The 23,022-nt window shown below is 35.3% G+C and overlaps 1 protein-coding gene across 1 annotated transcript; it reads left to right on the top strand.

The window, feature by feature from the left end:
• The first annotated feature begins 2,230 nt into the window (after window positions 1-2,230).
• Window positions 2,231-4,311, top strand: LOC120121317 (probable RNA-binding protein ARP1). The gene is made up of 4 exons (XM_039140706.1): window positions 2,231-2,808; window positions 2,891-3,100; window positions 3,211-3,439; window positions 4,136-4,311. The coding sequence occupies exons 1-4, from the start codon at window positions 2,626-2,628 to the stop codon at window positions 4,207-4,209; spliced, it is 696 nt and encodes a 231-aa protein (XP_038996637.1). The 5' UTR covers window positions 2,231-2,625; the 3' UTR covers window positions 4,210-4,311.
• The last annotated feature ends 18,711 nt before the right edge of the window (window positions 4,312-23,022 follow it).

Here is a 23,022-nt window from a genome sequence, read left to right as displayed (position 1 = left end):
AATAAACTATGGTTTATCATTTTCCTGTAATGGTGCATCACAGGAAGCTGTAGCATTCGCTGATGCTGACTGGGGTGGCAGTTTGGATGATAGGAGGTCAGTCTCTGGTCATGTACTCTTTCTTGGTTCATGCCCTGTAATTTGGTGCTCCAGGAAGGAGAAAATAGTATCAAGGTCTACAATGGAGGCTGAGTACCGAAGTGTAGCTGATGCTGCTGCAGAAGTTACTTGGACAAGTTCATTGTTATGCGAGCTTGGTGTTGAATGTCGAAACGTACCTATTGTTTGGTGTGATAACACCAGCACGGTTGCATTAAGCACTAATCTTGTGTATCATGCACAATCAAAACATGTTGATATGGATGTTCATTTTGTGCGTGAAAAGGTAACAGCTAAACAAATTCAAGTCAATTATGTGCATGTTGTTCATCAATTAGCAGATGGTCTTACAAAGCCACTAACAAAAGGAGCATTTGAATTGTTTCGAGAGAAGATGTATGTTCTACCTTGTTAAAAGAAGAAGATGATGAAGCGGGGAGAATATTGGAATATGAAGTCTGGAATATACTTGTGCATTCCAGAATATACTTGTGCATTCCAGAATATGCAACGTGTGCATGAGCTCCTATTAAGGGCATTGTGTGCGTGAGTCAGTTATGAATATTAGAATCTATTATGAAGTTTGTTAAGAATCTGTTTGAAAGGTAGAGTAAGCTTGAAGGTATAAGCTTCTATATAAGCTAGTTGTAAGGTAGTTTGTAACAGTGATTACAAAGTTTACAAAGCATATTCATATATACTTCAAGTTTTCAACAACATCTTAATTGATTAATTTTTAATTAAAAGGTAATGTGATTTAAAAAAACCTCTCGTTTCGAAAAAATTTGGGATTCCTTTTTAAAATAAAACGTACAGTTCGAGTAGTCGCCACCAATTTTTGATTAGAGTGTGATTGAGCACCCAAAACGTTTTTTTCATTTTAAATAAAAACATGAAGATTATCCTATAATGATCACCCATTAACAGGTAAAGCACATTGCTTAGTTTATTAGGAAAGCTTGATTTTGGATGAAATGTTTTATCATATATTTGCAGATTTTGTTTTCAAAGGTGCCGCCCCATTTGCCTTGGTATGAATATGAATATTGAGCCCATCTGTCACCCCTCATTCATTAAACTATAACCTCATCCTGACTGGACTATACGCTCTATTGTTTTTTTTCTTTCCACGTAACAGCTTATGATTAGTGAAGTTGAACAACATATTCTCATAAATTTGATACATAAAAGTTTTTTATAAATACATTCGGTATTATTGGGAGAGAAATCTCCTTTTTACACGTGAATTGGATTTATAAAAGCATATATACTCTGAGTGCTTGAGCATTCTCAATCTTTTTTACTGGGAAAAGTGGTGAGACTTAGATATCCATATATCATAACTGTATTCTGTCATAATCAGTTTAAAGTATTTTATACAGTAATAACTATGGTTTGAAGTGTTTATATTGATTATATTCTATGTTCTGCAAAACCAATGATGATTATTTGATTACTAAATGCTCTGACAGTGCGTGCAAGTCTGTTTCTTCTTTATATTGTCCCAAGGAAACTGGGGCCATAGATCACATTTTTTTCCTTTCTTTTGTGTTTCTTAAATTTCTCATCCAAAAGTGATCACCAACTTAATTAGTTAAGTTTGGTAGAGACACACCAGATCACATGAAATATTATGCAGATCCCAATTAATTACTTTTAATACTATCTGTCAAATCACATTTAATGTATATAAATCAGGGTAAACTACAAAGTTGGCTACCTTTCTATATTTTAATTTTGAGCACCCAAATTCAAAAACTTGTAAAATGATCATTAAAGTTATGTTTCCTTCTTCAGTTTAATTACGAGTGATACGTATTGTCACGTGATTGATATACTAGTTAGGAGAGTTACCACAATATATTGACACTATTATCAATATAATATAACTTTAGTGATCATTTTGTATGTTTTCAAATTTTAGTAATAAAAATGAAATATTTTTATAATTAGATAATCAGTTGTATAGTTTACCCTATACATTAATTAGGCAATGAAATATTAAAAAAAACAATTACTAAATTTTATACTAATTTTTAACATTGGGAAAGACTCAGAAGACAACAAAGAGAAAAAACACACAAGCAAAGCAAAGGCTGTTGATGGAGGAGTTGGGAGGGCATATGAAAGCAAAGACAGGGGAAGGGCAGTCGATGACGGAGCTGTCGTTCTTATTTTACGAACCCAAACCTCTTTGCTTGACCCACTCTCAAAATCTCGTATAGACAACAAATTAACGTAAGCAGCTGTCTGGTCTCTCCTCTCCCTTTTGCAATAATATTCAAGAGTCAACCAACTTTCCACCTCCATCTTCATCTCATCCTCAGACCACATCTTCAAATGGTTGTTTCTTTGAAAGAAAATTAGCTTTGAGAAATGGGTAAAAAGAGGCAAAGGGGATAATGAAGAAGATCATGGACTGGAATTGCACAAGACTCAACTTACTTGGATCTTGTCAACCGTAAATATAACCCAGAAAAAAAAAGGAAAGTTAACCATCGTTGTTTTTGTTAGTTTTAGAGGGCAATGGCTCATCCATTTTATCGATCACCTTTCGGGGACACGACGTTGACGAAAGTGTTCGTTGGGGGATTGGCTTGGGAGACGCCGACCCAGGAACTGCGTAGCTATTTTCAACAGTTTGGAGAGATTCTTGAAGCTGTTATCATCACTGATAAAAACACTGGCAAATCTAAAGGATACGGCTTTGTAAGTTTTCTCTAATTCCTTCTATACATATGTATTTTTATATGATATATGTATCTGAATAAGATTAATGGAGTTGTTGTAGGTCACTTTTCGTGATCCTGAATCAGCAAGGAAGGCCTGCGTTGATCACAACCCTGTAATCGATGGAAGAAGAGCAAATTGTAACATCGCTTCACTTGGAAGGCCTAGACCTTCACCGCCTTATAGTGGAGTTGCAGCACCACCGCCGCCTACCGTCTTTTATCCGCCATACGGGTACCAAACTTACAGTCCTGAATATGTGTATCACCAAGTAAGTGTTCGAACCTCTTTCTCCACCAATTTCCTCAAGAACAAGTTGAAAATTCTCTTCAAAGTTAAGCTATTGTGGTTCATCAGCTATTGAATGTTGTGGCATTGCAGGGTGTGTATAATCCACAAATTGAGCAGGCACAATACTATCATCAACTTTATGGACCATCATCGTCATCATCAATGGGGTCCCCATATTACTATGGCTATTCTTTGCAAGCTCCAAGGGGACCATTTTCTGCACCACAGCCTCAAGGACCTTCCTATCTTTACTACCCTACTCCAATGGAGGGCTCCTCCTCCACATATCCGCCTCCTCAACCCTTTCCCTCTTCCTCAGGTAAATCTCTTTTAATATTATTTTCGAGTTTCTGTTTACATCTGCAGTCACAATAAACACCATAGGACTTAAAATGCATCTATGATCATAGTGTCTATGTTGTTCGGATTCTTTTTTAGAACTATACATGTTCGACCTATGGATGTTGAAATGAAAAAATATCAACGTAGGATACATATTCATATCCAACATTCAAATCAGAGTCTGAGAAACGTAAATACGAATAAGCTTGATCGACCATGTGAATGAGCACTTGGTTTCAGAGTCCCAAATTATCATCTTATATGCAATGGTCTTTGCTAGCTGTTTTGGTGTTAAAAAACAGTAAACATCTTTAGCTATATCATATCAGTTTCTTAAAATTAGCTGAATGAATCAATTGATTTAATCCATTTGCATGTGATGTATAAGGACTTAACGTGGATGATAGGCTGGCAGATGGGTCCAGGGCCCTCTTTCTCAGTGAAAAATCACTTTCAGGACACAAATACATCAACATAAATAAAGAACCATAACACCATAGCTTTAAATTGTTATACTCGTTCACAGGGATGGGGACGGTCGTCCTCAAAATTTCAAGCTCTCATTTAATTTAGATTTTTTCTTTCTATTTTCACCCCTAACATAAAATCGTGCTTAAGTTCATGTATATATGTGTGCTGAGAATAAAATTTTTATTACTGATTTTGGTTGCAGAATCACAGACTCAACAGCAAACCACCACAGGAACAGAAAGTGGTGCCATGACATCTGAAAGTACGAAAATCTAAAAGGGAACGACACTCATCCCTGCCAAAAGAAACGTTCAAAGCTGTAAAATCTTGATGAGTTTATTAATGTTCTTCGTTAATTCACTCTTACATTCTCAACAATTTTTAGCCATTAGTGGACACTGCAATGTCCCCCCTCCCCTTGCAGATTTCTTCTTCTTTAATTCCCCAAGAAAAGAAAAAGCCATTAATTATTATCTTTTTTCCCAAAGTTTTCATTCATTCATTAAGAGTTTAACATCCTTTTACATGGTTGTATGAACAAGGAACATGCATTCCTTCAACTGAAAAAAGAATTGAATAATTTATCTCAAAATCAATTTTTTCTATGTTCAACATTCCAGTTTCTTAAAATGTTCATTTTCTACACATTTTTGTTCAAGTTCCATGTATACATTTGAACTCGAACAACATAGGTTTTCCATATGATATTCTAATACAACTAAAATTGATCCATGTTTATTGGCATCGGTTATGGTGGAGAAACTCCTTATAGATAATTGTTTTTTTAATAATATAATTCTTAAATTCAGATAATTTATATACTAGATTTTTGTTTGCATTTATTGTATAGATAAATAAAAACATCTTATATAAGAATTTAATGAACTAATTTATACCGGTACAAATAAACATTGATAAAATGTATTTTGATAACCAACTTTCACTATTATAAATTAGTATTGATAATTTATTCAATAAATAAAAATTCAAAAATTGTATTAATTGTTTTTATCAAACAACAAAAAAATAATTTATATAGCATTATCCAAAGCCCAAAAAATAATTTTCTGATTTTATTTTCTAAAATATATAATTATTTTTTCAAAATTTACTTTCAGTGAAATAAACGATGCATTTTCCCTTTAGTCATGAAGGTCAAAGTCCCTAACAGATTTATCTTCATCGTTGACCATCGTTGTCATTCCCTTCCGATCAATATGTCGGCGTTGCAACAGGTAACACTTAGTGTTGGAGAAACCGGGTTATTTCTCACACGAACGTAGTTTCAAAAATGACCTAAAATGTCAAGATCAAAACCACCAAAGGTTGCACAGTGGATAAACCCGTCAAACTATTAAATATTGAAACACAATGGAAAAACCGAATAAAGAACAATAAAGGAGAGAACACACCAAATTTACGAGGTTCGACGAGAATATAATCTACTCCTCGGGCACCACTCCGGATGTTAACTTCGCTATCAGCAAAATATTACAACAAATATAATTCTTTAGAATTCCCAAAGTGAGAGAATGAAGAAAACAAATGGAAGAGAGAATTTGTTTTTTGGGATGATTTCTAATGGAATACTTAGGTCTATTTATAGTTAAGTTTTAAGGACTAAATTTATAAATAACATGATATTTTAGAGACCAAAGATGAAATTCCCATATGCAAAGTTAGCCACCTACCAAAGATGAATTTTCTAATAAGTTGACCACCAACCAAGATGAATTTTTCAATAAGTTGACCACCAACCAAGATGAATTTTTCAATAAGTTGTCCACCAACCAAGATGAATTTTCCAACTTGCCAAATTTGATTTCAAGCCAAAAAATAATAAATCTCCACCTTGGCTTGAAATTACTAAGCCTACTCAACTTCTTCAACTCCCCAAATTTGATGTTGTGTCTCTAATTGCACTCACAAGCGCCACACACCCGAATGTGTTCATACTTTTAGGATGTTAATCAAGTTCAAACAATGACTAAACTTGATTACTGTTACTACCTTGGTCATCTATATGCAGGATTTTCTACTGTCGCAATTTTCTGAAGCATAATCTTTCCTTCTTCAAAGATCTCCCGCACAAAGTGATACCTCACGTCGATATGCTTAGTCCTTGAATGGTAGACTTGATTTTTCGCTAAGTAAATAGTGCTCTGACTGTCACAATAGAGACTAATGTGACTTTGAACAACTCCCAAGTCTTCCATCAACCCGTTAAGCCAAATTGCTTCCTTCACAGCCTCTGAAACTGCCATGTATTATGTCTCTGTAGTAGACAAAGCCACCGTAGATTTCAAAGTAAACTTCCAACTTACTAGGGCTTTAGAAAGAGTAAACAAATACCTAGTAGTTGATCGACACTTATCCAAATCACCAGCATAGTCGGAGTCAACATATCCAACCACACACTGACCAAGTGATTTATCCTTTTCAAAGACTAAACCAACATCCACAGTTTGTTGAACATACTGTAGAATCTATTTCACAACTTGTCAATGTCCTTTTCCAGGATCATGCATATACCTGCTCATAACTCCAACTGCTTGTGAAATGTCAGGACGCGTACACACCATTGCATACATCATGCTCCCAACTGCATTAGCATATGTAACTTTTTGCCATAAGGAGATAACTGAGAACTAAGTTTCAAATGAGAAGCTAGTGGGATACTTACATGTTTGGTATTTCTATTCATGCCAAAACATTGTAATACCTTTCTCAGATACTACTTCTGAGTTAAACAAAGCTTCTCTATCTGTCTATCTCTGCTTATCTCCATACCAAGAATCTTCTTGGCCTCACCTAGATCTTTCATCTCAAACTCATGATTCAACCGAGCCTTTAATTTGTCAATCTCCTTTTGACTCTTTGAAACGATCAACATATCGTCAACGTACAATAGAAGATAAATGAAAGATCCATCTTTGAGCTTTTGCAAATACACACAATAATCATATTTGCTTATAGTGTACTTTTTCCTTCTCATAAAGCTATCAAATCGCTTGTACCACTACCTCAGAGATTGATTAAATCCATATAGCGATTTGTTCAGCTTACAAACCCATTTTTCACAACCACCATCTTTGTATCCTTCTGGTTGAGTTATATAGATCTCCTCTTCTAAATCACCATGCAATAAAGCCGTATTTACATCAAGTTGAGCTAGCTCTAAATTCAACTATGCTACCAAGGCCAACAATATTCTAATGGAGGAATGTTTCACAACAGGGGAAAATACTTCATTATTGTCGATTCCCTCCTTTTGAGCGTAGCCTTTAGGTACCAACCTTGCCTTATAGAGAACATCTTTCTTGCTATGAGATCCATCTTTCTTTGCAAATACCCACTTGCATCCAATTGCTCTTTTACCTTTCGGTAATTGTGCCTGTTTCCAAGTGTTGTTCTTTTGGAGAGATTAAATTTCTTCATCAATGACTCTTTTCCACTTATCAATTTCCAAGCTTTGTATTATTTCTTGGTAAGTGATAGAGATATCATCATCAACAACTAGAAGAGCATAGGCCACCATATCAACAAATAGAGCAGGTCTACGAATTTCTCTCATTGGCCTTGTAACTGCAAGTGGTTCTAGTGTCTCCAATAGTTCTTGGGTTTGAACCTCTTCATCTTCTGATTATTCTATTAGAGTTGAAGAATCAGCTGCATCAACTTCTGGGATCATCGTCTGTTGATTCTCCACCTGTTTTGGAGTATGCTCCAACTGCCGCGGAGTACTACTTTTCTGGACAACTTCATTTGTTACCTTCTTTACTAGGGCATATTCATCAAATGTAACATCTCTGCTACAAATTATCTTCTTGGTGTCTAAACACCAAAGGCGGAATCCCTTCACTCTATGGGTGATTTTCATAAAGAGAGCCTTCTTTGCTATCGGATCAAGCTTGGATTCCTTCACATGATAATAAGCAGTGGATCTAAATACATGTAAGGAATCATAATCAGTAGCAGGTTTTCCAGACCATACCTCCAATGGTGTTTTTCCTCCTATCGCTGATGATAGCAGACGATTGATGAGATGACCAGCATATGTCACAACCTCAGCCCAAAATGCCTTGTCTAACCCAGTATTAGTAACATACATCAAACTTTCTCCAATAGTGTTCAATTCATATGCTCTGTCACCCCATTCTGTTGTGGTGTATTTCTAACAGTGAAGTGTCGAACAATACTATACTTATGGCAAACGTCAAAAAATGAATCACTTTTATATTCCCCTCCATTGTTCGTCCTAAGACGTTTGATCTTTCTACCATTCTGGTTCTCGATCATATTTTTCCATTTAAGAAAAATTCGAAGCACTTTATCTTTAGACTTCATTGGATACACCCAAACTCTTCTGGAAAAATCATCTACAAAAGTTACAAAATAATGGTTTCCTCCCAAAGATGGTTCCTTTGAAGGACCCCATACATCTGAGTGAATATAATCCACAATACCTTTTGTATTATATATAGTGGTGCCAAACTTCACTCTCTTCTGCTTTTCCATAACACAATGCTCGCAAAAGTTCAATTTGCAAGCCTTTGCACCTTTCAACAATCCTTTCTTTGCCAGAATTTGCAAGGATTTCTCTCCAGATGTCCCAACTGCATATGCAACAACTGAGTTATGTCCAAATCATCACCTCCGGAAGTTGTTGTAACTGCTCCAATAATTTTACTACCATGGTAGTAATACAAATTATTTTTTACAAATTATTTTTTTTTGATGCCCTTCATCATCACAAGTGCTCCACATGTGACTTTTAAAACTCCATCTCTCATAGTGACTACTGAGCCTTTGGATTCCAAGGCTCCCAACGAGATGAGATTTTTCTTCAAACTGGGCACGTATCGGACATCAATCAGAACTCTGGTTGATCCATTTTGATTCTTCAATCGAATTGAACATATCCCAACAGTTTTACAGGCATTGTCATTGCCCATATAAACAACTTGTCGACACCGTTTTTCGCTCGGGTAGGGAAAAGACCGATACCGACTCGGGGGTTTTCTCTTTGAAAATCGTTTCGAAATTTGAGAAGTCGCCACCAATCATTTAAGGTGAGATTGGAACACCGTAAAAATTGGGTGATTTTAATAAAATATTTTTTTTAATAAAATACCAAGTTTTGGGGTCTGCAAAAATCCAGAAATCAGGTTCGGGAGTCAGTTACGCGTGGGGAAGGATTAGCACCCCCACAAGCGCCCAAAAATTGGTACCTAGTTGATTACCCTATATTTAAAATCAGAAATTTTGAGTTCGATCTTTATTTAATTTAAAAAATCATTAAAGATGCAAAGTTTGAAAAGGATATTCGTTTATTGAGACCGATAGCATTCGCCTCCGAGCGTAAATGTGGGAGATCAGCTATTGTACCTAATAACCAAACATTGCCTCGTTTTTTAAAACATGATGTGGTTTTGAAAAGGATGTCGACTTATTTTAGGGAATTACCAGTAGTCACCCCCTAAGCGTGATCGCGGGAGATATACTATTAATTCTTTAATAAGTGAACAGTGCCTTCGATTTATAAAAATAATGCGATCAAGCAAAATTTTATTTAATCCTAATTATACTAAAAATTAATTAAGGCTCTTTTCTAACCTACAGTGTCAAATTATGAGAATTAAGGAACCTAGGGGGATCAAATCTAAAATGTAGGCTCTAGTATTAATCCTGTTTGATTTTAAATAATTATTGAATTGAATAACCGAGATGCTCGAGCATTTACACGATGGCCAACTCGAATTATCTCCTAAATTAAAGACTAGTTTGAAATCTAACCTAAAATGGAGGCTCTATTTAACATATTTAATTATGTCAATATTAAATGTCTAAACGTATTTCGGGGAATAAACATGTCAAAGAATTAAAATATCAGACATAAAAGATTTAAAAGTCTAAGGTTATTTTTAAACAAAATAATATATGATACATCGATATATTTTTAAAAAATAAATATATACACATTAAGGTTAATTTTAACTTTGTTTTACTTTATAAATAAATACATATTTTCTAAATATGATATTAAACGTAGGACATAATATTTATTCTAAAATATAATGAAAATATAAAATATAATATTTATCATGCTCTACATACAATATTATGTATATAATCAAGTAATATATAATAATATAAGTAAAATAAATATCTAAAACATAAAACATACTTTAATGGTACAAATAAACAATATACATATATATTCATTAATATCTTAGTGAAAAATAATTTTAAGATTATAAACATTAATAAAAATAAATATCATGGCATGAAACAAGAAAATCACATAACAGGAGCACTAGAATCGTAATAAAACAATAAATATAGGACTAAAATGGAATAGCATAAACATCAGTACCCCATTTCGAACACAAATAATACATACAATAGTGGACTAAATTAAAATAATACAAAACAAAGTAGCCAATTCGAAAATCATGTAAAATAAAAGAAAATGTTGACCAAAACACAAAACACGCTTAACTTGAAGGGACTTAAGGCACGATTAACCCTAAAAATGACTAAAACGCATATCACATTAAACTTAAAGGACCAATAAAGTGATTTAACCTAAAACTAGTGATCTAAATGCAAAACACGCTAAAACTATGAGGACCTAGTATGATATTTAACCTAACCCTTAAACTAAAACATGAAACATATTAAAATGGATGACTTGACACGTGATAAGCCCAAAACCCAAAATAACTTTACTTTTTCCCCTTCCCAGAATCATTTCTGCGCATTTGTTTTCCATTTTCCTCTCCTCTTCTCTTTATTATTTCTCTCAACTTTCTCCCTCTTTTTCTATTTCATTTTTACTTCGTGGAATAAATGATCGGTGGCCATGAACCACCATGGCCACCACTGCGAACCGACTCGCCTCGATCGATACTTTTCTAAGGTAATAATCTACTCACTCTCTTTCCTTCTTATTTTACATGCAAAGCTTCAAAAAAAATATATTAGATTCGAAACTAAAAAAATATTCAAAATACCTTGGAATAATCTGATTTTTATTTTTTTTTCTCTCTGATTCTAAATTATTTTAGTATTTTCTAGTAATAGCATAGAGTAAAAAAATTAGTATTTGAATACGAAAATAAAATTTACCCTTAAAATGCTTGTATTTCTCTAAAAAAATCAGAGAGAAAAATCCTCCTTTTTTGATTACATGCGTTCGGCTTTTATAGCCAGATTTACAATGATTTTTCAAATTGCATAAGCAGTTGGTTACTCCTTAATTCTCGCAGGGAACAAGGGATGATAGGGTTTGTGTTGAAAAATGGTGTAGTGGGTATTGATGTTGAAAAATGAGATGGTGGGTGTTGATGTTTGAAAAATGGTGTTTACAGCTGCCCCTCTTTGCTCAATGCTATGAAACAGGAATGGAGCAAAGATAATAAAGCACCATTTTTTTTATCTTGGTCTCTTCTTGTCACGTTGCGAACTCTTCACTGGGGAATGTTAATTCTTCTCATTCTGTGAAATCATTGATTCTTTGCTACAAATGATGTCATATTTGCTTCGTTCTCTTGGCTGAGTCTTCATCTTCAGTTCTTCTGATCATGGGTTTTTCTCATCCTGGTCTTTCCACTGAAAATGTTGATCCCTCTATAGAGGTATTGTTGATTTAACTCCATATGTGATGAATCGAGCAAGAAGTTGATGCTGATCCAACTCCTTCTACGATGGATTTGAGCAAAAATAAAAATATCGATCCACCTCTTTCTGTGATGGAAATCGAACGATATATCGATGCTGATCTACCTCCTTCTGTGATAAAATCGAGCTAAAAGTTGACGCTGATCCAACTCCTTCTTTGATGGATTTGAGCGAAAATAAAAATGTCGATCCACCTCCTTCTGTGATGGAAATCGAATGATATGTCGATGCTGATCTACCTCATTCTGTGATAGAATCGAGCTAAAAGTTGACGCTGATCCAACTCATTCTGCGATGGATTTGAGCGAAAATAAAAAATGTGGATCCACCTTCTTCTGTGATGGAAATCGAACGATATGTCGATGTTGATCTACCTCCTTCTGTGATAGAATCGAGCTAAAAGTTGACGTTGATCCAACTCCTTCTGCGATGGATTTGAGCGAAGATAAAAATGTTGATCCACCTCCTTTTGTGATGGAATCGAACGAGATGTCGATGCTGATCTACCTCCTTCTGTGATAGAATCGAGCAAAAAGTTGACGCTGATCCAACTCCTTCTGCGATGGATTTGAGCGAAGATAAAAATGTCGATCCACCTCATTCTGTGATGAAATCGAACGAGATGTCGATGCTGATCTACCTCTTTCTGTGATAGAAATGAGCAAAAAGTTGACGCTGATCCAACTCCTTCTACGATGGATTTGAGCAAACAAATGTCGATCCATCTCCTTCTATGATGGAATCGAACGAAATGTTGGTGCTGATCTACCTCTTTCTGTGATAGAATCGCGCAAAAAGTTGATGTTGATCCAACTCATTCTGCGATGGATTTGAGCAAAGATAAAAATGTCGATCCAGCTCCTTCTGTGATGAAATCGAACGAGATGTCGATGTTGATCTACCTCCTTCTGTGATAGAAACGAGCAAAAAGTTGACGCTGATCCAACTCCTTCTACGATAGATTTGAGCAAACAAATGTCGATCCACCTCCTTCTGTGATGGAATCGAACGAGATGTCGATGTTGATCTACCTCTTTCTGTGATAGAATCGAGCAAAAAAATGATGCTGATCCAACTCCTTCTGCGATGGATTTGAGCGAAGATAAAAATGTCAATCCACCTCCTTTTGTGATGGAATCGAACGAGATGTCGATGCTGATCTATCTCATTCCGTGATAGAAACGAGCAAAAAGTTGACGCTGATCCAACTCCTTCTACGATAGATTTGAGCAAACAAATGTCGATCCACCTCCTTCTGTGATGGAATCGAACGAGATGTCGATGTTGATCTACCTCTTTCTGTGATAGAATCGAGCAAAAAAATGATGCTGATCCAACTCCTTCTGCGATAGATTTGAGCGAAGATAAAAATGTCAATCCACCTCCTTTTGTGATGGAATCGAACGAGATGTCGATGCTGATCTACCTCATTCCATGATAGAAACGAGCAAAAAGTTGACGCTGATCCAACTCCTTCTACGATGGATTTGAGCGAACAAATGTCGATCCACCTCCTTCTGTGATGGAATCGAACGAGATGTTGATGCTGATCTACCTCCTTTTGTGATAGAATCGAGCAAAAAATTGACGTTGATCCAACTCTTTCTGCGATAGATTTAAGAGAAATAAAAATGTCGATCCACCTCCTTCTGTGATGGAATCGAACGAGACGTCGGTGTTGATCTATCTCTTTCTGTGATAGAATCGAGTAAAAAGTTGATGTATCTCTTCTTTATGAATTCTCTACTGGAAATGTTGATCGGTTTATCTTCTCTTTGAAGATTTTTCAAACCTACAAAAGATTATCATGTGTCAATAATTTGGTGTTTGAAGTACCCGAAAGTTTTGACCCAGAGGTCCTTGAATTTTGTTGAGATCCATTTCTTTCAAAGATGAAGACGTGAACTGGTTCTTTGCTGATATCTTCTTCAACATGGAATTGTGCAATGAAACCTCGCTAACTTTGGAATTCTTGTCAAATGTTCAATATCTGGATGAAAATGAATAAGAAATATTTTTTAAGGGAAACTTTCTCGAGTGAGATAAAATTTCTTGTTTCAGGGCAAAATTGTCTCAAGCGAGATGAAATTGGTTTTAAGAAAAACCATCTCAAGTGAGATACATTACTTCTTTCAAGGGAAACTGTCTTAATAGAGACAAAATTTGTTTCAAGGGAGATTGTCTCAAGAGAGACAAAACTCGTTTAAAGGGAAACTGTCTCAAGAGAGAAAAAATTTGTTTCAATGGAAACGGTCTCAAAGATTTTTGTTTCAAGAGAAACTGTCTTAAGGGAGACAAAATTTATTTCAATAGAAACATATTCAAAGATTTTGTGTTTCAAGAGAAACTGTCTCAAGCGAGACAAAATTTGTTTCAAGGGAAACTGTCTAAAGCGAGATAAAATCTTCTGTTTCGAGAGAAACTATCTCAAGCGAGACAAAATCTTCTGTTTCAAGGGAAACTATCTCAAGTGAGACAAAATCTTGTTTTAAGAAAAACAATCTCAAGTGAGATAAATCCTTCATATTCAATGAGTATATCTCAAGCGAGACAAAATTTGTTTGGAAATATTGAATCTGAAGATGATTGTTCCCTCTTGTTGAGGACGTCTTGTTATCTTTTAATATCATCTTCTCCTGAAAGATCTGTAAAATATATATAGATGTAACTATCCTGATGATGGATGTTTGATGCAAAGATTCAAATTCATGTATGTGTAATGCATGTTCTTCTTGATTAATAGCAGAGAAAATGTGCTCAAGCAATCTTGGTTCTCTTCTTGATCTGTTCGTCTTCATTTTCTCTCACACCAGGGTGTACCATCACATTTCTCTGCAAACATATACTTTTTTGGCTCCTTAAAATTCAAATTCTTTGCCCCAATTTCTGGTTTTGAGCTTCTAGGTCTGAGGGACCTCTGTCAATTTCCAGGCTAAACTCCCCAGAGAGATTGTCCTGTTTGAAAATGGTTTTTTTCTTTTTATTTTCAAAATATGGAAAGTTCATTTAAGAAAACGTCATTCTTTTAGGCTCACAATTGAAGCAAATCTCAGAACATAAGTTTAGTAAATATTAAAAGAATCAACAGCTCTTTTAATCTTTCAAAGTTATACCTCTTTGACAAGTGTCAAAATTGATGGGTTGGTTTCAAGTTAGCTCCCTTAAGTTTCTAAGGTTTTAGTCATCAAAATGTCCTCTCTTCTTTGGTCATTGTGAACCTTACGAGTTGCCCCTCTTCTTTGGCTTGGCATTTTAATCGGATGCGGACAAAATGACGCAACTAGCATAATCAATCACTAGACTTTCTAGAACACTTTTGTTTCAGTTCTCTGAAATCTTTCATTTGTTCAAGCTTCATAGACTTCCTTTAACAAAGGTAGTGTAGGGACATCAGTCTAAACATAAAATTCCTGCGTGCTTGTGTGAGGTTGACTATAACAAGTGTTCCCCGATTCCCTTAGTCCATTTTCATCGAAACTCATTATTAGATCAATTTGATTTAATTTGCCATTTTCGGCTAACTTAATTCAGCTTTATTGTATATACCTTATATTTTCCCTCATTGGGCTAGCTGAAGGGTTCGTCTCATCACAAGATCTTTGACTTGACAATTACAGTGGAGCAAACACCGAACTGGCGAGTATCCGAATAATTTCATGGTTTAAATGCAATCTATTCATAAAGACAGGGCTTTTGAGTTACCTCTATAACCAATTGCTTTAGCAGAATAGCTCATATATATTAATAATTTATTAGCCTTTCGAGTATTCAGATTTAGAATTTCTTAAGCTCATCGAGAAGAACTTGTTATAGTCTAGGTGTCCTTGATTGTCAGGAAATTCCATATTTAGAGTTCAGTTCCCAAACAACTGACCTAAACTAAATTCATCTACTCCACCATTCCATTTGCGAAGACTAGTATCATCACTGAACATCTTCAGCAGAAGTATAGTCTAGGTAGTTCTGCAATGTCATACACAAGAGATGCCCCATGTTGTCCGCTCTTATTCATACCTGAATGTCAAGCCTTTAGTCGTTTCCTCATGAGAGGAGAAAGCTATAGTGGTCCCTGCAAGAGAAGGGTATGGGGTTCGAGTGTATCATCTGTGGTAAGTTCAAGGGTCTTTGTTTTATCAGTTTTCAATATTTTCAATTTATCAAAGATCTATAACTCTGATTCTTAAAAGAGCTTTTAATCCAGTGGATATTTAAAGAATTTCGAGTCTGAAAATTATTCTTTGCTCATAACCTCAGAAGGTAGCATTTTACTTAAAATGTTTGATTGTCAAGTGACTTACAAACTTTTTAACGAAAAGAGAAAGAAAATAAATTCAAACAAGACAATATGCGAGTGCATTAAAAGTTCGTAATGGCTGCAATGATTTTTCTCGGTTTGCATCAGAATGCTCTATCATCCTTCGAATGTCCATGCCCCTGAATCGATTAAGTGTTAAACCTTGCGCTTCAATGCCCCACAATTCTCAGTAGTATGCTCTGAGCTTCCCATGTGATAGCTACATACTGCATTAGCATCATGCCCCTCAGGAAATAGAGGTTCTTTCGGTTTAGACGTAACTGGAGTCACGAGATTCTTCTCAACTATTACTGGGAGTAGCTCTTCATATGTCATTGGAATTTCACCAATAGGGGTCTTCTCTCGGGTCATTTTATAAGGTTTGGCCCTACGATTAACTGAATAAGAACTCACTGTATTGACATCAACTCCTTTCTTAACGTCGGTATTGTGAGAGCCTCCTATCTTACCATTCCTAATGGCATTCTCGATTAATTCCCCGAAAATGACCATGTCGGCAAAGTTCTTAGTAGCATTTCCTACCAGATGCCCCAGATATGGAGCCTTCAAGGTATTCATAAAGATAATTATAGCTTCCTTCTCCAGCAATGGGGGTTGTACTTGTGATGCCACATCGCGCCATCTTTGGGCGTACTGCCTGAAGGTTTCGCTGTGTCGTTTTTCCATGTTTTGCAACGTCCACCTGTCAGGTACCAGGTCAGTGACGTGACGATACTGCTCCAAAAATGCTCGTGCCAAGTCCCTCCATGATTTAATATGGGATCGAGTCAATTGATTGTACCATTTGACCACCGATCCAGTCAGACTATCCTGGAAGCAATGTATTAGAAGCTTCTCATTTTCAGTATAACCTGTCATTCTCCTGCAGAACATGGTGAGGTGGCCCGATGGGCAAGTGCTCCCGTTGCATTTTTTGAAGTCTGGTAATTTGAACTTTGGGGGTAATATGAGGTCAGGAACCAAACTTAGATCCCTTGCATCACTCCCATAGAATTCATTGACTATCTCCTTGGATTTTACCATCTCTTCTATATTTTTCATTCTTTAGACAATCTTTTCCCTTTCAGCTAATTCATTTAGGTCAGAGACCTCCATATTAATACAACGTTCACCTGGCTTCAGCCCAGACGAAGCAGGAAAATCAATGGGGAATGAAGCTCCGACCTGATATTGTGGGTTCTTGACTGTGAAACAGACTGGTGATCTGATTTCTTGACGCGCAGAGGTGTGCTCTGAAATGTGAACATGTGTGAAACCCGGAGGATGTATGGGGTCTTCCATAGTGGTATTTCCAACAGTCAAATGTCCTCTAAACATTTTTTCCATCTTGTTCAGTAGATCGAGATGAGAGTTTGTGATACTAGCTTCCATTTGTGTCAACTTGTTTCTCATTTCTTCTTGCATCTCTTTCTGTTCTCTCTCAATTTTGGCTAACTTAACCTCTATTTCTTCAAGCATTTTCTTTCGCATGCAGATGATAAGCGTTCTCGCTACAAGTGTAAACCTAGATCACTGCGATCGTAAACCTTATCTTATTATCATTATTTTAATGAATGAATAGTTTAATGTACGATTCGACAATGTATTGATGAATGCAAATGTCATGCAAAATGAATGTATGAAAAAGACATTGATCCCAAAATAACTGTTCCTAGAACAATTCTTAAAAAACCGACAATATCTCGGTACACTGGGGAAGTGAAAATCTGGTCCATCTGTAAGTTGCCTAGCTCCTACAAGCATCTGGTATTGCATCGTCTTCAATGTTTCTACCTCACATCTTTCTTTCAGAAGTCTTTTTTGAGCTGGTTCGTGATATTCAACTATTGGCTTCAGCGATGAACCTTTTTGAATTCAACTTGTTACCTCAGCAGGTATATGTCCTACTCGTCTCCTTGGTAGGTAGACTCCCTCTAGCTACTCGATCTAACGTGGAGTATCTTCAAAATCCTGTCGATCCCAGAGAAAGACATTGCTGCGGTATTGTTTTTCAAGAACCTTCTAAATGATCAGTTATTTAAGGATCAATACCTTTGAATAATATGTAATGTTCATGCAAAAATGCAATAGGAGCAGACAAAAGGAAACCAATGTTAGTAGAAACAAAAGAATCAAGTTAGTTGAAAAGATTAGTCCAAAGATGTAATCTTAGCAAAAATAAATAAATATGACTCAAAGTTGAGACTGAAAAAACAAACATACAAAGAAAATTAATAATCCTAACCGCATGCGTTCTAGTTCTCCTAGGTATCCACATGGCTCTAGCGGGGTAGGCTTACTAAATTCTCTATATGAGGTTGGGTTCTAGCAAAGGTTCCCAAGCTATCTTTACAACCTGCTAAGGTTGCCCCCCGATTCTGGCCCGTTACAGACTTGTGAATCAGGTTCAGCTCAGGGGATCACACCACTAAAAGCGTACCTCGGATCCGATATCCGGATAGGCAACTTAGGGTGCTTTCCAGAGATACTTTATCAGACCCACACACAAGGAAGCCCAATGCTCCTCGTGAGGTGTGACGTTTCTCCCTACTTAGGTAAACTAGGTTTGAGCTCAGGTTTAGAGCTATGATATGCAACAATCCTAAATATTCACAAAAATGTAAGCATTAACCAGAGTGAAATCTGTTTTTTTTTTCTTTTTTTGAAATAACATAATGAACAATAAATTAAATAAGACCAAACTCGTAATTTCTAAAATAGTAAATATATGGTAACCAATTCATGGCTCGACTCTCAATTTGTTTTAAAAACAAAAGTCTCCAGTGGAGTCGCCAAGCTGTCGCCACCGTTTTTCGCCCGGGCGGGGAAAATACCGATACCGACTCGGGGGTTTTCTCTTTGAAAATCGTTTCGAAATTTGAAGAGTCGCCACCAATCATTTAAGGTGAGATTGGAACACCGTAAAAACTGGGTGATTTTAATAAAATATTTTTTTAATAAAATGCCGAGTTTTGGGGTCTGCAAAAATCCAGAAATCAGGTTCGGGAGTCAGTTACGCGTGGGGAATGATTAACACCACCACAAGCGCCCAAAAATTGGTACCTAGTTGATTACCCTATATTTAAAATCAGAAACTTTGAGTTCGATCTTTATTTAATTTAAAAATCATTAAGGATGCAAAGTTTGAAAAGGATATTCGTTTATTGAAACCGATAGCATTCGCCCCCGAGCGTAAATACGGGAGATCAGCTATTGTACCTAACAACCGAATATTGCCTCGTTTTTTAAAACATGATGTGGTTTTGAAAAGGATGTCGACTTATTTAGGGAATTACCAGTAGTCACCCCCTGAGCGTGATCGCGGGAGATATACTATTAATTCTTTAATAAGTAAACAGTGCCTTCGATTTATAAAAAAAATGCGATCAAGCAAAATTGTATTTAATCCTAATTATACTAAAAATTAATTAATGCTCTTTTCTAACCTACGATGTTAAATTATGAGAATTAAGGAACCTAGGGGATCAAATCTAAAATGTAGGCTCGTATTAATCCTGTTTGATTTTAAATAATTATTGAATTGAATAACCGAGATGGTCCCTCGAGTGTTTACGAGAGGGCCAACTTGAATTATCCCCTAAATTAAAGACTAGTTTGAAATCTAACCTAAAATGGAGGCTCTATTTAACATATTTAATTATGTCAATATTAAATGTCTAAACGTATTTCAGGGAATAAACATGTCAAAGAATTAAAATATCAGACCTAAAAGATTTAAAAGTCTAAGGTTATTTTTAAACAAAATAAAACATGATACATCGATATATTTTAAAAAAATAAATATATACACATTAAGGTTAATTTTAATTTTGTTTTACTTTATAAATAAATACATATTTTCTAAATATGATATTAAACGTAGGACATAATATTTATTCTAAAATATAATGAAAATATAAAATATAATATTTATCATGCTCTACATACAATATTATGTATATAATCAAGTAATATATAATAATATAAGTAAAATAAATATCTAAAACATAAAACATACTTTAATGGTACAAATAAACAATATACATATATATTCATTAATATCTTAGTGAAAAATAATTTTAAGATTATAAACATTAATAAAAATAAATATCATGGCATGAAACAAGAAAATCACATAACAGGAGCACTAGAATCGTAATAAAACAATAAATATAGGACTAAAATGGAATAGCATAAACATCAGTACCCCATTTCGAACACAAATAATACATACAATAGTGGACTAAACTAAAATAATACAAAACAAAGTAGCCAATTCGAAAATCATGTAAAATAAAAGAAAATGGTGGCCAAAACACAAAAAACCCTAAACTTGAAGGGACTTAAGGCACGATTAACCTTAAAAATGACTAAAACGCATATCACATTAAACTTAAAGGACCAATAAAGTGATTTAACCTAAAACTAGTGATCTAAATGCAAAACACGCTAAAACTATGAGGACCTAGTATGATATTTACCCTAACACTTAAACTAAAACATGAAACATACTAAAATGGATGACTTGACACGTGATTAGCCCAAAACCCAAAATAACTTTACTTTTTACCCTTCCCAGAATCATTTCTGCGCATTGGTTTTCCATTTTCCTCTCCTCTTCTCTTTATTATTTCTCTCAACTTTCTCCCTCTTTTTCTATTTCATTTTTACTTCGTGGAATAAATGATCGGTGACCATGAACCACCATGGCCACCATTGCGAACCGCCTCGATCGACACTCTTGTAAAGTAATAATCTACTCACTCTCTTTCCTTCTTATTTTACATGCAAAGCTTCAAAAAAAAATATTAGATTCGAAACTAAAAAAAATATTCAAAATACCTTGGAATAATCTGATTTTTATTTTTTCTCTCTCTGATTCTAAATTATTTTAGTATTTTCTCGTAATAGCATAGAGTAAAAAAAATCAATATTTGAATACGAAAATAAAATTTACCCTTAAAATGCTTGTATTTCTCTGAAAAAATTCGGAGAGAAAAATCCCCTTTTTTGATTACATGCGTTCGGCTTTTATATCCAGATTTACAATGATTTTTCAAATTGCATGAGCAGTTGGTTACGCCTTAATTCTCGCAGGGAACAAGGGATAATGGGGTTGGTGTTGAAAAATGGTGTGTTGGGTATGATGTTGAAAAATGAGATGGTGGGTATTGATGTTTAAAAAATGGTGTTTACACAACTCCTGCATTTAGTTCTACTAAATCGGAAAACCACTCCCGATTAGGGGACATATGATAGGTACAACCCGAATCTAATATCCACTCATCTGAATGGAATGTTGTTGATGAAGCAACCAATGATATGTCAGATTCATTTGCATCATGCTCTGCAACACATGCATCTGGAGCAACTTTTCATTTCTTCTTCAGCTTCGGACAATCTTTCTTCCAATGGTCTTTCTCATGAAAAAAGGCACAGTCATCTTTTCCTAGTCTGGACTTCGACTTTGATCTCCCTCTCCACTTTGGCTTTTGACTTTTCGAGCGACCTCTTGCCACCATGGCCTTCGCTGCTTCGTACTTGCTCTCCTTCTTGGTTTTCTTTCTAAGCTCATAACTCTACAAATCAACAGTTACATCTTTAAGGGTAACATTATCCTTACCATGAAGTAACGTTGTCTCAAGGTGCTCAAATTCATCTGGAAGAGATGACAACAACATCAAAGTCAAATCTTCATCTTTGAAGGTTTCATCCATGCCCAATAAGTCTGTCACTAACTCATTGAACGCAATGATGTGTTCATTCATACTGGTGCCTGATTGATAATCATATTTGAACAATCTTTTCTTCATGTGGAGACGATTCTGAGAGCCTTTTTTTAGGAATTTTTCCTCCTATTCTTTCGACATCTTACTTGCAGTAGTGTCGTTCTTGTAGCCATATTTCTGCTCCCTGGAAAGATAAGATCGAATCGTGTTGCACGCCAAACGATTGATTGTTCCCCATTCTTTCTCCTCCATATATTCGGGCTTTTCTTCCTCAATGGCGATGTCTAGACCTTGTTGGAATAAAGCGTCTAACACCTCGCCTTACCACATGCCAAAATGACCAGATGAATCGAACAACTCCACCGAGAAATTTGCATTTGACATCCTCCTCCTCACCGGTCCAGATGAAGAGCTTGATGTCTCAACTGATCCGTATTTTGGCATTTTAATTCTAACAAACAATATTCAATAGCACGAACTGTATCTTTTCAACAACATGACCACGAGGATAACCTCAACCGAAGCTCTGATGCCAATTGTTGAGGAAATTAGGTTATTTCCCACACGAATGTAGTTTCAAAATTGACCTAAAATGTCAAGATCAAAACCACCAAAAGTTGCACAGCGGATAATCCCATCAAACTATTGAATATTGAAACACAATGGAAAAACCGAATAAAGAACAATAAAGGAGAGAACACACCAAATTTACGAGGTTCGACGAGAATATCGTCTACTCCTCGTGCACCACACGGGGTGATAACTTCACTATCAACAAAATATTACAACAAATGGAATTCTTTAAAATTCCTTGAGAGAATGAAGAAAACAAATGAAAGAGAAAACTTGTTTTTTGGATGATTTCTAATGAAATACTTAGGCCTATTTATAGTTGAGTTTTGAGGACTAAACTTATAAATAACCTAATATTTTAGGGACTAAAGATGAAATTCACATATGCAAAGTTGGTCACCTACCAAAGATGAATTTTCCAATAAGTTGGCTACCAATAAAGATGAATTTTCCAATAAGTTGGTTATCAACTAAGATGAATTTTCCAACTTGCCAAATTTGATTTCAAGCCAAACATAACACTTAGATCCAACAGTTCGTATGTATATGCAACTCTCTTCTTTATACACACTCCACATTGCCTATTTATACACACTCCACATTGCCTATTTATACACATTTTTGCAATGTATTATATTATTCTCATATTTTATTCCATTATCTTTTTATATACATTTTTGCAATTGCAAAATATGAATTAAAAAGAATAAAATCAATCGGATTTCACTATCCAATTGCCAGATTAAAAATCAATAGATAACAGTGCATGTACATATAACCTAAGGCAGCTTACCAAGAGCATGTGAATTT

This window comes from Hibiscus syriacus, unplaced genomic scaffold (genome assembly GCF_006381635.1).
Source record: "Hibiscus syriacus cultivar Baekdansim isolate YM2019G1 unplaced genomic scaffold, ASM638163v2 tig00110370_pilon, whole genome shotgun sequence".
Classification (NCBI taxonomy): Eukaryota; Viridiplantae; Streptophyta; class Magnoliopsida; order Malvales; family Malvaceae; genus Hibiscus; species Hibiscus syriacus.
This window is presented reverse-complemented; position numbering and strand designations above follow the sequence as displayed.

What these genes read in the sequence shown, in the direction of transcription:
- LOC120121317 (XM_039140706.1), top strand. Translation starts at nt 2,626, where the DNA reads ATGGCTCATCCATTTTATCGATCACCTTTCGGGGACACGACGTTGACG. An exon ending in CTGAATATGTGTATCACCAA is followed by an intron (nt 3,101 to 3,210) that starts GTAAGTGTTCGA and finishes GTGGCATTGCAG; the next exon opens with GGTGTGTATAATCCACAAAT. An exon ending in ACCCTTTCCCTCTTCCTCAG is followed by an intron (nt 3,440 to 4,135) that starts GTAAATCTCTTT and finishes TTTTGGTTGCAG; the next exon opens with AATCACAGACTCAACAGCAA.